Source organism: Cornus florida, unplaced genomic scaffold (assembly GCF_030987335.1).
Source record: "Cornus florida cultivar Cherokee Brave unplaced genomic scaffold, ASM3098733v1 CherokeeBrave_3.0.0_Hap2_Chr05, whole genome shotgun sequence".
Taxonomy (NCBI): domain Eukaryota; kingdom Viridiplantae; phylum Streptophyta; class Magnoliopsida; order Cornales; family Cornaceae; genus Cornus; species Cornus florida.
Window position 1 is genome coordinate 76,539,188 of NW_026775575.1, and position 18,467 is coordinate 76,557,654.

The following is an 18,467-nucleotide window of genomic DNA, read 5'->3' on the forward strand; positions in this document are numbered from 1 at the left end:
AAAATTAAAGTTGATCTCTCTCTATATATATATTTTTAAATTCTATATTGTTCCTTGATATTAAATATAGTTTAATAATGAAATTACTTGTAACCTCTTAAAATTCCAATAAACCTCTTGCTGTAAAAGATCAAATTTAGTAAAAAAAAAAAAAAAAAATACTAATTATTATGGTAATCCTTATAACAACATACTAGATTTACGTACACATATATTCACACATACATAAATATTATTTTTTATGAATTAGAAAGAAAAAAAAAAATTATTCAGTTGACAACAACAATGATTCAATTGATCCACTTCGGATATGGCTTAGCGGTTTACTCGCTGAATTTTGGAGCTTAGGAAGCCAAAGTCTAGGGTTCGAGTCCCGCCAGGTGTTCTTTGTTGGTAGTCTCTGCTGCCTTGCAGTGACTTACTAAACCCGATTGGGGAGGCGCCCTTCCAAGTCCTCGGGAATTAGTCGGGTTGTTAAGGGGCCCTAAGAGTTCGTGCAATGTTCTCTTCAATTTTATTGCATATTATTTATACGCACATTTTAACAATATACATTAAACTTGCACAAAAAAATTTCTTATAATGATTTTATGTTATTTTAAAATTTTAATTTTACAATTCTAGTTTGGCCCCACCAATTAAAAATTCTTGGGTCCGCCCCTGTCGGTATGCAAATGGCATTGGTAGCCACAGTAGTGGAATTTGATATTTTTTTTTATTTTTTTATTTTTTGCTAAGGGTCATTTTGGTCAAATAAAAGGACCTATAAAGATTAATATTGTAATTTAATAATTTAAATGGGTCAATTCAGAAGTTAAAGGGTAATTAGGTATTGTTATCATGGTTGGGGTGTTGTTGTTCAAGTTTGCAGACTTAATGAAGCAATTGGATGACATTCTCCCCAAGTTGTATCTACCTGTTCTTATTACAAACTTGGAGGAGTGTAAGCACAAATTATCCTAATATTTATTATATTATTTCTCAAATTTGATAAGATGTTTTTGATCATGGCGATTATCTAGTCAAATGGTAATTGTATTACTCAGAAAAAAAAAAAAAAAAAAATGTTAAACACTTTTGGTGAGCAGGTTGAGTAACCTCTATCACAATATATTCCAAAATATTTAGTGTGTTTGTTAAAAATAAGAAGTATTTTTGCCTAACTTTAGACAATCTCCCCCTGGCTGGGGTTGCCCTTGATGAACAATGGTATCCCCGTGCTCCCCATAGTGCTGGGGGCTATGAGGAATAGTATCTTAAACCTTGTAATTAACAACTTTGGAATGAAAATTGTTTCCAGTAAATCATTTTGCAGTAATGAAAATTATTTCCATATATACAGTAAATCATTTTGCAGTACATCGCCCATGTTTAATTTTCTAGGGTGACTTCGAGTACATCCCTATTAATACTAAAATGCTCAACAATTATTTTGTTTTCTTGAAGGATGAAAGATCAGCATAGTAGGTTTTGATCCATCCTTCAATGACATCTAACTCTCTCTTTCGTTGCTCGACCAACCAAATTGGATCATTTGGCGATGCTCCCACTATGTCTAAACAATGAGATCCTGCAAATTAAAGTAGATATAGTAAATCTCTTGAAACATCAATGTTATTTTAATCTAGGAGTAAATTGGGTAAATACTTATACACATATATATCAATATATTCTAAGGTTAACTACAAAACAATATTTTTTATTAACTAGTAACTTTTAAGGTGTATTCGGTTGCATGTAATTAGAGCATTGGAATTGAAATTGGTGAAAGTGGAGAATTTTTTTGTTCAATATTTTGAGTTGCTTGTCTCTAATTCCACCAAAAAAAAATTTTTCCCTAAATTTTCAATTTCTTGCAACCGAACATAACCTCACCGTGTTGAAAATATCCCTGGTAAAGCCGCGAACCCCTCAACAATTTTAAAATTGTAACTTATTGTCCCTAATGTGTTGTTCATTTTCTTTTAATTTACCATTTCACCCCTAAGGAAACGTAATCTAAGAATAACATTGGTTGTATAATGCCAATGAAACACTTTATGACACACAAAAAAAAAAGGGGGTTGTATACATAACAGCTACCTTACGTTGGCTATTCATGGATCTAATTATAATCCTAGGTCATTTTGATTAATATATAAAGAAAGGAATTATAAAGATTTCAAGTCCAAAACTGTCATTTTATTGTCACGATTGTAATGGCGAGAGTACTAACATATTTTTGGAATAGTATAAGGGGTTATTTATATATATATATATATATATTTTCAGTTTCTCTGTATGTAAAAGTTTTTTTTTAGAGCAGTTGGTTAACTTATCAGTGTCACATATTAACTAGCATCAACTATATATATATATATGTATATATACTTACACACATAGATGCATATCATCTACTGTCTTAATTTTGTGCAGTGCATATAAATTGTAAACTGATTTAGAGGGGTTTATATATAATTTGTTTGGCCAGATTGACAGGGTCCACCTACCATTAACTGTATGAATGGCAAGAATAGTGTCTGAGATGTCCTTCAACACCCTGTAATAAGATAATAAAATAAGCATATTAGATCAACTAGACTAGGATACGTGAATTAATTTTATCTATTTACAAGGATTGAAAAAGAAAAAATGTCCTTTTCAATTACCCGCTAGCACTATAAGGATCTTTTAGTCCATTGGAGAAAATGATGTTGCTACCAAACCTTCGGAGAACCAATCCAATATCCTACAATGAGCCATTGAAAAGCACATGGTAAACCTCTAAAAGTAATTAATTAGTATATAAGAGTAAAATGATTATAACAGTTATGGGAAGAACTTTGAAATATAATTAATTGACAAAAATAAAATAAAATAAAATCAGAAGTACATACTTTGCCTCCAAAATAGGTTGTGATCCAATGAGGTCTTGGTGGGACGCCATAGGAGTTGATGCAACCATTGGTGAAGTTACTTAAAGTCGAATTATCACGTTCCAACATAGTGTCTCCCCTTTCTCCAAAGGGCCCAACTAACTCACTGCATCTCTAAGTACACCAACCAACAACTAAATTCCAATGAAGAAAATTTTAAGCTCTATTTGATTCAATTTTTAGAACATAAATAAATATAGGATATAAGAAATTATTTTGTTGATTGTTTCGGATAACATTCTTCTATAATTTTCCAAAAGCAATTTTATGCATGAAAATTCTCATTCCTTTTTTTTTTTTTTTTTTTAAAAAAAAAAAAATAGAGAGACTCCACTTTGATCACGTATATTATATATACACACACATAATATTTACCGAGTAATGGTATAGAGAGAGACATTCTCAGATGGAGAAAATCCCTTTATCTTTTGTGATTTTCTCCCCTTTTCCTATTTGTCTCCTAAAAGTTTACCCGGAAAAGAAAAAAAAAAACCATAATATTCATCACAATATATCACCAATAACAAATTAACAATAGTGGTCTTTATAATTTCTCTTCTATAAAACAAATTCGTATGTCAAATTTGAAGGATTAGGATTCTCTAACTGCTACATGCATTATAATAAGTTGAATAATGAGCATCTGTGATTTTTAAAGCAAATCTACGATGATAATACACCATATCATTATTGACAATTAACTATATATATATATGTGTGTGTGTGTTTCTGTGTGTGTATATATGCAACTTACTTGCCAAGCATACCCATCTGATTCGGTACCAGAAGTCAGGTTTTGCCTCGTATCAAAGCATTCTTTAGTCTTGTTAGTGGCAACGACACCAGCAAATATCCGACCAAGAATATCGGTTGTATTAGATGCTCTATCAATGGCACGACAGATCATAGTTACAGGATATTTTGGTGGAGAATTATACTGGGCTGCATCCATGAAGATGCCTGATATGAAGTCCTTGAGCTCCTCCGATCCATTTATGGGGCTGAACCAATTTGAAAATTATTCATTTTTGTTAAGAAAAATTTATTATAAAACTAATTAGTGGATAGAGAATGAATATGGTATATAATTAATTACGAGCAAGTCTTGAATCTCTGACTAAGGATTGAAAGACCATTTGGCTGAGAAGCAACTTTATTTATTTCTGACCATGAGTTTTTTATAGTATGAAAGCAACTCTTGCTAGCTTGCTGCAACAATAGTACATATATAGTTACTTCATTATACCATTCCATAGGCTCAAATTAATTTAGCTTGAAAGGAAGAAAAAACACAATATATAGTGAAATTAAATTTATTTATTTAATTAACTTGTACCTTGAAATCCTTTGAAACAACAGCATAATACTCATTATATGGGAGGGCGCCATGGAAAAAAAGAACAGGTGCCGATGAGGCTAGAGCTCCGAGGGCGATGTGGGGATACTTTAATCGAAACCATGTCGCAAGCACTGAAAATTTTCAAGTATAGTATGGGAAATAATTAGATGATGATGATGATGTGTGTGTGTGTGTGTATATATATCTATATGATTGGGAAATATATTAATGGTTAATTAATATTACACATATTTGCTAGCTTGCTTACTTCCTCCATAGGATCCTCCTATTACAATAACGGGAGAGTAGTGAGCAGAAAATTTCTCCTTGAGGTATGTGATTACAGATGCATAATCTGCTATTGCTTGAGCCGAATTGAAATACCCGCGAAGAGTAGCATTTTTTATCGCATTTTGAAATGATACGAATGGAACTGATTTTCCGTAGAACCGATGCTGATACATGAGCAAACAAATTAAACATGCATGTAGTTTAACTTAATGCTAAAACAATGACATATATATATATATATATATATATATATATATATATATAAAGCTAGCTAGAGGTGTTGGATTAGGTACTATACCTCTATATAGACTAAGAGAGCTTTAAAACGAGGGGCATTTTCAGTTAGAAGCCCACCACTCATATCAGCAACATCACCATCAAATAACGAGTCCTCAGCACCAAGGTAAACGAAGATTGGCGCGTTTTCCTTGGCACCGCCCCAGTGTTTGGAATTAATCACATATCTTTGTTGAAAAGTGGTATAACTTTCAGGGGTATAACTAAAGTGATCAAGTGTTTGATTGTAGAAAAATATCTCATAGTCGTTTTTTGGGGTTTCTGCATTTGTTTGTGCTGCTGCTTTTGTTGTCTTCGTTCCACCTCCTTTCAGGAAAATTCCTCCGGAAAGACCGAGACTTGGTATATTATATGGTTTTGCAGACACAATGGTTGAGGAGATTAGAGAAAGCAATGAAACCAACTGAAACAAAAGTTTAAGCAAGATCAACATTGTAATATATGGGTTGAGATAGATCTAGAGGAATTGATTAATGTCTCTTAACTCCCATTTGAATCCTCAAATATACGTTCTGCTACGTGTATATATATGTGTGTGTGTGTGTGCGCGCGCCCGCGCATTTATACAACTGGCCTTTTTTTCTGGTAAAGGTCATTAGATTATGTTGACGGAGTCATTTGAATACATGCATATGGATAGAATTAATTAAATCCCTTTGGCTTTCTAGATGTATGTTGTCAATGTCCGACTGAAATCTTAAGCAATATATTGGTTTTTATTCTAAATAATCTTCGGATTGGATTTATTTTTCAGTCTTCCCTTTTGTCACCTTCCTTCTATGGCGTACTGCTTGCTATATATAGTGTTTGATATATTTATATATATTCCAATATTTGGCTTTGCTATATAAAGTTTGTATATTGAGTACAGTGTTCTTCAATAAAAGTCTATTTCCCCAAAACATATATTCGTATATCTGCTATCTATACTCCAACTAAAAGTGGATAGAATTTATAATATTTATATGCACTTTAAAACACTTAATTAAAATAATTACTAAAACACCACTGCTTATAACCATGCAAATTTAATTTCAAAAATATCACAAATTAAATCTCTTTTTTTCATTAGAAAAACCTTTTTTTTCCTGATTTTATTTTATTTTTTTATTTTTTATTTTATTTTATTTTTTTTGATGGAAGCGGAGGTTGATTCAACAACAACTTGTGATTAAGGAGAAGATTGATTATTTCTCTTATTCTATTCGAAATCCAAAACCACCACTAAAAAGTGACCATAACATTATCTCTCATCCGTGCAATTTTTCTTTAAAATTAAATTTTAAATGATTATCTTCATCAATCAAGAAAAATATCAGTTTGCCGTATGCAATTTTTTATTATAACTTCATATACCATATTTATGGATATTATATCTTTCATATAATGGATTAGATCGCCTGATACAAAAGAGATTAGTAGTGGTAAAGATGAGAAAGGAGAGAGAAAAACTGATTTACTACTTTGCGGGGAAGATAAGAAAGGAAAGAGAAAAACGGAAGAGAGAGAATTTAAAGTTACTATTTTGATTTCTGACATAGATATCCATCCAAGCAGACACATAAATTCGGTCAGACAAATCGGTATATTGTTTCGGTTTAACTATCATTTTCCTTAAATATATATATATTATATAACTTTCATGTTTTCAAATTGATATATCTTATAAATGTTTTGGGATTGCCAAAGGTTTTACCTTTTGGATTTTAATACTTTTTAATAAAAATATAAAATATATGAGCCAATTTAAGATGGGCCATTAGTCAACATAAGATAAGATATCTAAAAGTTTGAAATTAAATTAAAGATAACATTGAAGTTCGAATTCAAAATACGGAGAATATTTTCAAATTCTTGACAAATTGCAACAGATTGGAGAATCATCATATATAACTACGAAACCTGACTACTAAATAAGTACGAGACAATTGAATACATTAAATTACTGCCACTATTTTAGAACTTCGGTGACTGACTTTATTGTTAGAGAGCTCATGGCAGACACCAAACCAGTACTTGTCAAGGTTCATCTCTTTTCTTTGTAGGGAAATGGAGTCGTCCCAATCCATGTTGAATGTCGCTTTAACAGCTGGCGTTGTCTGTGAGAATCAGCAGATATGCAAATGGATGCAAAATGTATTCAAATTCACTTATTTTTTCCTATCATAACGTCAAATCGAGAACGTAATCCGAGAACACAACTCCAAGCAACACATTACTCAAAGGGGCATAGCTCGAACAGCTCGAACAATTAAAGGCCAGGGACATAAGTCAAAAAACTCTTATTCGAAGCCTCAAGATATGTTATGCTATATATGTGCCATTATACAACTAGCATATTTTGACTTACAAGGGAAATTATTGAAGATCATCCAAATCATGTATATTTATTCACAAAAAATTATATATGTAGGACAAATGGCAAGTTAAGTTGCTTATTATTGTGATAGTACTTGATATATATCAAAATATTTGCTTAGACCATGAGAGGACGTGTCTCGGGTTTACGTGGGATCATAATTATAGCATACAAAAATTACTTATACCGTCTCCATACATCACGGTAGTAGGCCATGTAACTTGGTTCACTCAAAAACTCTTATATATATATATATATATATATATATATATATATATATATATATATATATATATATTTATTTATTTATTTATTTATAATAAATAAGAAGGGGAGCATTGATCCATCTCCAAGGCTTGAAGATCAAGCCCGCTCTTCCAAAATCAATATTGCATGCCGATAAAGTTAGTGTGAAATTGCATGTTAAATGTCAAAATCATGAACATTGAGTCGTTTTTGCTCATTTATTTGTGCATGACATGGCTAATTCATCGAAATGTGCTAAAAAAAATGTTCGGTGATATGATTCACATATTCTATTATAAGATATATAAGGAAACTAATGCAAAATGAAGAGTAATGATTTCTTTGTATAGTCTATTATTTTGGCCATGTCCCACCTGGTTGAAATTACAAATCATTATCCTTTCAATATATATATATAACTATATATTTGGGGAGATGAGCTACAACGACAATCTAAAAAAAAATTCTAACTCCCGTGTCTAAAATAAATGTTTGATACTCTCGTAACTTTCAATATATATATATATATATATATATACACACACACATATATACATATATATATATTGTTGTATTGGAAGTTTTAAGTTCAACGCTCTCTTCAAAATGATTGAGCCATAAAATTTATTCCCTTATTAAAGGGGGAGTTTAGTGAAACTCGTAAAATATATCCCTTATTAAAGGGCAAGCTGATTCAAGCTCAAAAAATCTATCCATTATTGAAGAGCAAGCTGAATGAAGCTCGTAAAATCTATCCATTATTAAAGAATGAGCTAAGTGGAGCTCGTAAAATCTCTTTTATTTAAGTGGCCAACACATGTTGTTATGAGCACTTAATTACGTGACAATCTACAATATGCTCGGTCGATAAATAAATAAAAAGAGCTCCCTTCCAAAAGAAGGAAAAAATAACTTTTAACATTCTCGATACTCAACAAGCGAATAATGAGAATAGGGGCAACTAATGAGCCAATTTAAGATGGATATTAGTCAAAGAGAGAAAAAGATAAAATATCCCAAAGTTTGAAATTAAATTAACGATAACGCTAATGTTCAAATTCAAGTACGGGAGAATATCTTCGAATCCCCAATAGATTGCAACATACTGGGAGAATCGCCATATGTAAATATGAAGTCTGACTACTGAACAGGTATGAGACAATTGAATACATTAAATTACTGCCATTATTTCAGAGCGCCGGTGATTGACTTGATCGTCGGAGAGTTCTTGGCAGGCACCACATCGATGTCCATCAAGGTTAGTCTATTTTCTTTGTAGAAAACGGTGTCGTCCTGAGCTGTGCTGAATTTCACTTCAACAAATAAAATGGTTGAAAATTTTCCTTTTTTCACTACTAATAATACCTCTTTGAACCATTCAAAATAATAATAATAATAATAATCATAATAAAAAAAAAAAAAGTGATACCTCTTTGAGAGGAAAGGGATATAAAAAAAAAAAAAAAAGGAGAATTACAAGCACCTCTTCTATATTAAAATTAATATTTTATATATTTTATTTGCAAGTTGTGTTCTTTTATTTTAAGAAGCCACACTGTCAAATTCAAACACGGCTTATAAGAAATATATTTTCTCTGTTATTAAACTATTCTGTATTTTATTTTTTGTTTTTAAAAACAAAGTGATGCTTTTCATTCCTCAAACTGTGTGACTATTGAAAGTATGGGTCCACCCATACAAAATGGTACACAAACATTCAAACTGCTTAAATTTCTTGATCTCTCCGTCTATCTGTTCAAAATATTTTAAGAGGTTTTCTTCACTACCTTGGAACCCATTTCATAGGAGACTCATCTTTGGTTTGTGTGCATCAAATCGCAAACCAAAAATCCTACTTTTTCAAATTTATATACAAGTTTGGATTTTTATATATTTCACTTACCCAACGTCTATCAGGAACTTAGTTTTGTGTTGGATAATTTTGGTGTCAATCAAGTGTGGATGGAAGCACATAATGTTTGGAATATGTTGTAAGATTAAACCAAATGTTGAAAATATCAAGTGTAGGATACGTGAACCAATTCAACTGTGGAATATATGCACGAACCAATTCATTTGGAGATGAAAGACTTGTGTTAAAGTTAGTGTTTTATTTATTGTCTTGTATTTTATGTCTTTCTAGAATTATGTATTGGTGCTTATATATATATATATGTTCTTGAATTATTTTGTAAGTAAGAAGTGAGAAGAAATATATATCAGAATTTTAGAGTTATTATAAATTGTGTGTTTTTTCCTTCTTCAATTGAGTGCCTCCTACAAATCAGTATCAGAGCCTCAATGATTGTATGAGTCCGAAAGTCTCAGAGGGGGAATGATCTTGGAGCCTGAAGCAAAATAGTATATGGCTCGTTGAAACACTAATTCAAAGAAGATTCAAGGAGTATGTGTCGTAAGAAAATTCAAAGAACGGATTGTTAGCTAGCAATTGTTGCACAAAAAAATAAAAATAAAAAATAAAAATTTGATTCTCTCGAATTATGCGTACTGGAGCAATATAGTGTCTGTTTATCTTAAAGCATGTGATTTATGGTTTGGTGTCATTACAAATCCAAAAAGCTGTCAGGAAACAAAGTTTAGAAAAAGAAAGAAGAACACGTACTCAAGACATTCGAGAATGCAATTCATGAAGAAGTTTGGAAGCATGTTGAAAATTCCAAATCAGGTATGGCAAAAGCTTGAATTTATGTCTCCATCCAATTATAAAGTCCATACACTATCCATTGAATATTGGGTTCCAAATTATGATGAAAATGAATTTTTTGAAAAAAATTATTTGGGAAGAAGAAAATGAAGAAAATTTTGATGAAATTGAAACAAAAGAATTTGAGAAAGGAAAATTTGATAAGAAAAGTGAAAAGATGGAAGGCGAGAAAATTGTCAAATGGAGTTGAAGAAACAAATAAGAGAAGGAGTTGATATTGTTGAAGGAAAATTTTTTAGTGATAAAAATGAGATAGAAGAAGAATTAGTAAATACTAATGGCGACGTAGTCAAAGAGGTAGAATTTGAAAAATATTAAATTGAAGCAGAAAAATAAGAAATAGATAGTGAAGATAGTGAAGTGATCACAAAAAGACAAGTTATAGGAATTGAATTTCGAGAATTTGGTGAAGAAATTGGAATATCAAATCTTGGTGAAGAAAACAAATGGTCTAAAATTTCGAATGGAGCAATATAGTCAATTTTAGAAGAAACATAATATGTTTAATTGGATGATGTTATTGTCAAGGTTGCAACTTACACGGTTGGGCGGGGTTGAGGTATAACTTGAGCCTAACCCACCATATGAAATGCTAAACCCAAGCCTAACCCTAACCCTATCCTCAACCCTAACTACTTAAATCGAGCCCAACCCATTACTCTACGGACTTAGATTTCTTGTTAAAACTTTGGGTTAATTCGGATTACTCATATAGCTAATCTTCACACCGAAAATTTAATACGATCTTGCATTAGTTGGAGATTAAATTACTCTTAAACAAGAAAAAGTTCAAAGACTTTTTGTAGATTTTTAATAAATTACAAACAAATTCTTAGAAAATTGATTATCCTAAATGTTAACATACAATAAGTTAAGATTTAACAAAGGAAGGTGAAAAGAAAAATGGTAATCATAATTTAAATATTATATATAATGTATTTTAAAGTAAAAATATATACAAAATTAATATTATAATTTGGGTTCAGGTTGGTTCGGGTTACTAGCACTTCAACCTAAGTCCAACCCTAATTGTAAAAATGATTGCCCAAGTCTGTGAAAAACCGGGTTAGGCTTGGGTTGGGTTTGGGTTTTCCAACCTAAGTTGTACCCCTAGTTATTATTAAAGAAAAATGAAAGAACGTTTGCATAGAATATTTCTCAAGTGATACGACATGGGTGTACATTGAAGCATAATTTCATTAAAATGAGCAAATCAAAAGTAAATTCAGGAAGTGTGGGAATTTTGAAGTGAATCTCAACAACAACATTGGAAATTAGTTTCAAGGTCAATCAGGTGAAGAAAAATACTAGAAGCATGAAGAAGACAAGATACAAAGCTTGCACATCAAATGAGATTGCAAAGAAGATTTTGTCATTTGAAAGCATTGGAAATTTGATGTATGTAACGGCTACAAGGCTCAGTGGGGGAGATCCAATCCCTTTTGAATTGCAAAGAAGAAAAGTGGAAGAAAGTAATGGATGAAGAAATCAAAGCCATTGAAAAGAATGGCACATGGTAGTTGGTTAATCTGTCACCAAACAAAAAGCCTCTTGGTGGAAACATTTTTCAACACAAACCTTGTAAAGATGGGAATGAATAGCAAATTTGGTTTAGGGGAGGCATTGTTGGAAGATTAAACCAAATGCTGAAAATATCAAGTGTAGGATACATGAACCAATTCATGTGTTGAATACAACAACTAGCTCATTTGGAGATGAAAGACATGTGTTAAAGTCAGTGTCTTATTTATTGTCTTATATTTTGTGTCTTTCTAGAATTATGTATTGGTGCATATATATACAATAGTTTAGTATGTGTTAGACATCATAGCATAAGATAAGTTGTGTTATATATATACACTATTATATGTAAGGAATTTCTTAACACTTTTGATTTTTTTTTTTTTTTTCACATAAAAAAGTTCATTAATCTATAATAATTCATACCAGACATGAACATTAATTCCAAAAAAAAAATAGCACCTCCCACATATAAATATATACATACATATTTAATTAGTGAAAAACTTTTCTTTTTCCTTAAATAGAAAACTGATAATGTGTTTAAACCTTTATTTATCTCTTTTAAATAGCAATTTATTTTAGTTAATAATTATTTTATTATTTTATGAATTTTTTGTTAAAATGCTTATTCACGACATATATATCTATATATATAGTAAGATTATAACATAGAATGATAAAAATAAAAATTAAAAAAAAAATTGATATAAAAAAAGAAAATATATATAACAAAAAGAAAGCAAGTAAATTTGGTAAACACGAAACTCATTTATCTCCCATAAAATACCCATGCCTCTTGGAAGACTTATAAAATTAATTGTATCAGTTGCCAAATGTATATGCTATAGGATTTTCTTGATCAAAATTCTTTTTTCTTTTTTCTTTCTATTATGAATAAAAAAAAAATTGGAAAAAGAAAACAAATCAAACCTCCACCGAAAGAAAAGTCATCCCCTATTAAAGTAGGAACATCCCACACATAATCCTAATATCCATCAAATTATTCCTCAAAATAATGTAAAATGAAAAACTAAAAATGTGTTTAAACATTTATTTATTTTAATAGTAATTTATTTTATTTAATCAACATTTTATTTATTTATTTATTTTTGTTAAAATGCATATTCACGACATATATATCTATCTATTTATTTATATATATATATATATATATATATATATATATATATATATATATATATATTATCCTAAAACTGTAAGGAATTTCTGAACATTTTTTAATTTTTATTTCTTTCATAAAATGTCTCATTAACTATACCTAATGATTTATACCTCATTTACATTAACATGCCCCATTAAAAGTATAATTAAAGGTTAATTTTAGTTTATATAATCTATTCTATATATATATATATATATATATATATATATATATATATATATATATATATATACTATTCTAATGAAAAAAAATGTATATTATAAGTGTATTAAAAATGTTGAGAGTTGAATAGTCAATAATTACAATTTTTTAAATTGCCCAAGAGTTACATATAATATACTCTTCTATATTATATATTTTGGGCATTCCCTCTCTTTCATTAGTATTTGTTAGATTTTTTTTTTTTTCATTGATTAAAAATCACTATTTAATTTTGATTAATTGTCATGGATATTGATCATTCTGTTAGTTGTTTTTGTTTTGGTCAGAATATTAATGAATTAAGCTTAATTACTCTGCACATGCATAATTGTTTGGAAGATAAGAGGGGAAAGTAGAGTAGAGGAAAAATATTGAAGCATGGTTTCAGAAGTTTGTTTTGTTAAACACTGATTTTTTTTCTTTTTCAATTTTTTTTTTGGTTTCGTTTTGCATGATTATGTCATGCATAAAGAAGGCCTAAGAATTGGAATTTTTTTTTTTTCTAAAGGTATTCTTTCTTATCACTTTAACCAAATATACTCTGCTACATTATATATTTTGGGCTTCCCTCTCTTTCATTAGTATTTGTTAGATTATTTTTTTCACGGATTAAAAATTACTATTTCATTTTAATGAAATGTCATGGATATTGATCATTTTGTTAAGTGTTCTTGTTTTGGTCAAAATATTGAATTAAACTTAATTACACTGCAGATAATTGTTTGGAGGATAAGAGGGGAAAAAAGAGTAAAGGGAAAATATTGAAACAATGCTTCAGAAGGTTTGTATAGTTAAACTCTGAATTTTTTATTTTTATTTTCTTTTCTTTTTGTAAGATCATGTCATGCATAAGGAAAGAATGCCTGAGAAGTGAAATTTTTTTTCAGAAGGTATTATTTCTTATCACTTTAATCAAATGTACCCTGCTACATTATATATTTTAAGTATTCCCTCTTTTTCATTAGTGTAGGTGCAAAAATTCGTCAATTACAATAAATTGAAGAATAAAAGCAAAACACTCAAAATAGTAAAAATAATAAACAATAGATGTTCAGAGAATTTGTCGATGATCTTTATTGAAAAAACATGCCTCTATTTATACAAGATTTAATGGTAAATTATGGTAAGAATCGTCTTGCTTGTCCGTCACATTTTATTCACCATTATCCTTCATCATTATATTCCATGTAAGGCATTTCTTCTATATAAGATTCTTTCTTTGTATAAAGTTCTTCCATGTAAAGCTTTTCTTCTATGTAGGGTACTTACTTCATATAGATTCTTCCTTGTGAGGTTCCCTTGATAGCGTAATTGACTTGATCCGAATTATGGATAATCTTTATCCTAGCTGCATATTTGACTGAGGATGGGTAAAGTTAATTGGTGTTGGGCTGATGATAATTCTTTTGGGCTTCGTCAAGCTGGGCTTAAAAATCATGTGGCTTAGGAGAATTAGGTTATGACTTATTTAATGACATGGCTGATATTTATTGGTAGGGGGTTTTTTTCCTTCACAGTTTGCCCCCAATTCCCTCATAATTTGAGCAACGGTCCCTAATTAGAAGGAAATTGAATTTACTCGTTTTCCAGAAGTGTAAGAGGTGGTTTTGGAAGTGACTATTGACATTCTGACCACAAAACTTCTCTAAAGCTTGCTTTTATCTTCCCTATGTTCGTAGCCTCGTCAATTTCTCAGGTCAGTTTATACTTTTCTTGTTACTTTCATATCATAACCATTTCACCCATTCACGATAAAATAGAAATTATGGATTCTGAAACTACCCCTTCGGCATCTCCTGTTCTTCTTAAAGTTCCACCACCTAGGGTTTCTAACCCTATTAAGGTTACGAGTGATTCTACCGTGAGGGAAGATAATTCTTCCTCAAGCGGAGGAATCCACTTCTGGATCTATCGATATCTTTATCAAACAAGAAAAAGAAATGATTTTGTCAATTTGACGCTTTAAGTTCACCATTGATTCAGTAATGGAAGAATTTGAGATCCCCGAGGGAGTAGAAATAGTTGAGCCTGGTGCTGATTTTAGTTCCGGTGAAGGGGTAGGCGAGAATGAACTGCTTTTATCTGTCGGACATCTTAATGCCCTTCGTTTTCTCTTTCATCTCTTTTGTCACTTAGTCTTCAATAAATTAGGTATTGCCCCTCTCCAAGTAAACCCTAATTTTCTTATAATAGTGTCAGCTCTTCTTATTCGCTGAAGATTAGAAAGTGTTGACCTGAATTTTGCTGACTTATTGTTCAGCTATACCATTTCTAGACACCAAACCGAACTTGACCACTATTATTTCATTTCTTCTCTTTAACAGAGGATATGCACAGACCTTCCTACTTCTGAGAAGAGATGGAAAGAAAGAATGATCATTGTTAAGGGAAAATGGTCTGTGCCTTAGTCGGAGAAACTTCCTATTCCTCGCAAATTTGGGATCTTAGGTATAAAAGACCTTTATTCCTTTCATCCAAAGTGTTCTGGTTGTTTCTTGTGATACCTCCTAATTTCGGAACACGGGTTGATCAAATCCGCGCACAAAATTAGGGAATATCAAAACAATTGAAGTATTTAAATAAGTACAGATTACAAAATAAAATAAAGAATAAATAATACGATGAAGAAAACAAAAACTAATAAATAATAAATCCACTAATAATTCTCCAATGGTTACAACTCGGGAATCTCGTAACTCAAGGACCCCTTAACCAAAAGTCACTATCCAGAATTTCAGAAATAAATAATAATTTTAAATAAAGTAATAATATCCTACTTTGAAATAACTCAAAAGAATAGACAATTCCTCCAGTTGCGGATCCTCAACCTTTAGACTTGGACCTTTAGTAACCTAAAAGATAAAAATAAAGTGGGTTAAACCCACGAGCAAGTTCTCTCACCAAGCCTATGAAAACTAATAAACAAATCATCTATACCAAAACCAACGCTAATAAAGTTTTAACTTTAATGTACGATGATACACACATATATAAATACTTCTATATAATACAATAATCCTATCCATCAATAGGTTCCTTAAATTTTCAAAACCATTAACCAGTGATTAATTAATAATCATACCTAAACCAATCCAACAATATATTATTCTTTTAAAAAGAAACTCCTTTAACCTTAATTCCATCATAAACAGAAATTTAATCATTTAAGCAATAAATTACAATTAAAGGAATAATACATTCAATCCAAATCCCAACAATGATTTTGATTATCTAAATCACATAGCAACGATACATGCCTTGGCAATTCATCCATGCCTTCACTATTATTATTTTACTAATATTATAAAATAATACAACTTCCCTTTTTAAATTATAAATTATTCTAGTATACGAATATCTATGAACTCCAAATTATATATACAACAACCCTAGATGCAATTTAAACATCTAATGCACATAGCCATTAACTTATGCTTTAGCAAATCAACCATGTCATTATAAACCTATTTATTTATACCTTGTCAATTCAACCATGCCTCCTCAAGTATAGATATTTATACTTTTAAATTAGCAATTCATCCATGCTTCCTATATATGTATTTTATTCATACAAATACGTAGGCAATATATTTATGCCTTTGGTAACTCATCCATGCCTATAATTCAACCATGTACCAAACCTTAAAATTAATTTAACAATAAAACAAACCATGCATAGGCATTCCATGCATATTATATGCATAACATTAATTTAATAACCAGCCTATTATGATTTAATTAACCATACTATTATACCAAATAAGAGTAATAGTATTAATACTCTTAAATGATATATATACATACACATATATTATATAGTATATAAATATGTATAGTAACATCCATATATATATATACACACACACACACACACACACACACACACACCTCATTCAATGGCAAAATATTAATTAATTATCTTGTGCAAATAAATACAACTAAATATCTTAGTAACACTCTATGACTCTCAAACTAAAAAAATATCTCCTTTAGTGGTTGCTTTCAACACGATTAAGCTTAAAATTAGTTCTGGGACGTCATCGGACCCTATAAGAACTTTTCGGGACCCCAAACATTGCCCCACACGCCCCTATGCGCCACCACGCTCTCTTACATTTACTGCACGCGCCCACACGCGCTGCACACGCGCCTGATTTGGCCCTCTGCGCATGCTGGCCTCTCCTCATTGGTTGCCCTTCCTTGTCATGCTGAGCTCGTCCACACTAAATCTTCATCCACCCTTTAGATTGCATCCAGTTGTCAGATCTTATAGGCGCACCATTTTTTCTTAGACCGCACCGCATTAGATCTTCTCGTTGTTGACTGGACCTTACCAATGGTCTAGATCTATTGTGTACCCAAATTCTATGCGCTGCACCACCCCATAATCACTTCTGATCATCAGGACCATCTGATGGTCCTAATTTAAGTACACCAAGGCGTTGTGCACTTTGCCGCATCGAATCCCAACCCCTTTGTGGATGCGCCGATCCCCATGATGCTCCAATTATATGTATTAACCCAAAAATTTTATAAACACATTATATATTTTACTAAAAATTATATTAAAAAAAATTCTAAAAAAAAAATCTGAATTATATAAAATATCCAGAAAATTTTAGAAGAATCCCAATACTTAATAATTAATATTTTAGAGCCACATTAACATATATTAATTTTACCCCATATAATATAATTAATCATGCTAAACATAATTAAATCAACCTTTAAAAAAATTCAGAAACTAAAAATAAAATATCCTGATAACATATACATGTATACACATGATTAAATCTACATATATGTAAATAATAAAGGTGATCCTAATCCTCCGATTAATAAATTATTTTAGATCAACGCTATAAAAATAAATACTACAATTTTGATAATCAAGGTGATATGCTTATGAGTCCTAAGAGGAAAAGTAGAGAAAAACTCACTTGTCTCTTCTAAATCCAGTTTCCTCTTTCTTTGATCCGGCCTCTTCTTCGTTAGCCCTTCTTCTTCTCTCTCTGGCTCTCTTATTTTTCTAACGTGAAAACATATCTAAACCCTAAAGTCTTATGGTATATTTATGCACATTAAAAAATCCAAATCATTTTCCAGTTATGACTACCAAATAAAATAATAATAAATAATAATCTTTAAATAATAAATATATATACACATATATATTATATAGTATATATATATGTAATACCCTTAATTTTAAAAGGACAGTCTTGGCATTTAATTTAATTATTTAAGTGCGTTTTTAATTGTTTAATTGTTTATTTTTCATTGAATTGTGTGTTTTATTTATTTTTTTTTAATTTTATTTAACTGGCATTTTGTTTAATTTGTGACTGGTTTAATTATGTACTTATGTGGCTATTTAAATAAATTGT

General features: G+C 30.5%; 1 protein-coding gene across 1 annotated transcript; it reads right to left on the bottom strand.

Moving 5' to 3' along the window:
- Positions 1 to 1,427: 1,427 nt before the first annotated feature.
- Positions 1,428 to 6,911, bottom strand: LOC132309502 (uncharacterized). The gene is made up of 10 exons (XM_059807807.1): positions 6,819 to 6,911; positions 4,844 to 5,245; positions 4,523 to 4,709; positions 4,252 to 4,385; positions 4,012 to 4,124; positions 3,670 to 3,916; positions 2,877 to 3,029; positions 2,649 to 2,728; positions 2,490 to 2,539; positions 1,428 to 1,570 (listed from the first exon to the last, which is right to left on the bottom strand). The coding sequence occupies exons 1-10, from the start codon at positions 6,909 to 6,911 to the stop codon at positions 1,428 to 1,430; spliced, it is 1,602 nt and encodes a 533-aa protein (XP_059663790.1).
- Between the last annotated feature and the right edge of the window lie 11,556 nt (positions 6,912 to 18,467).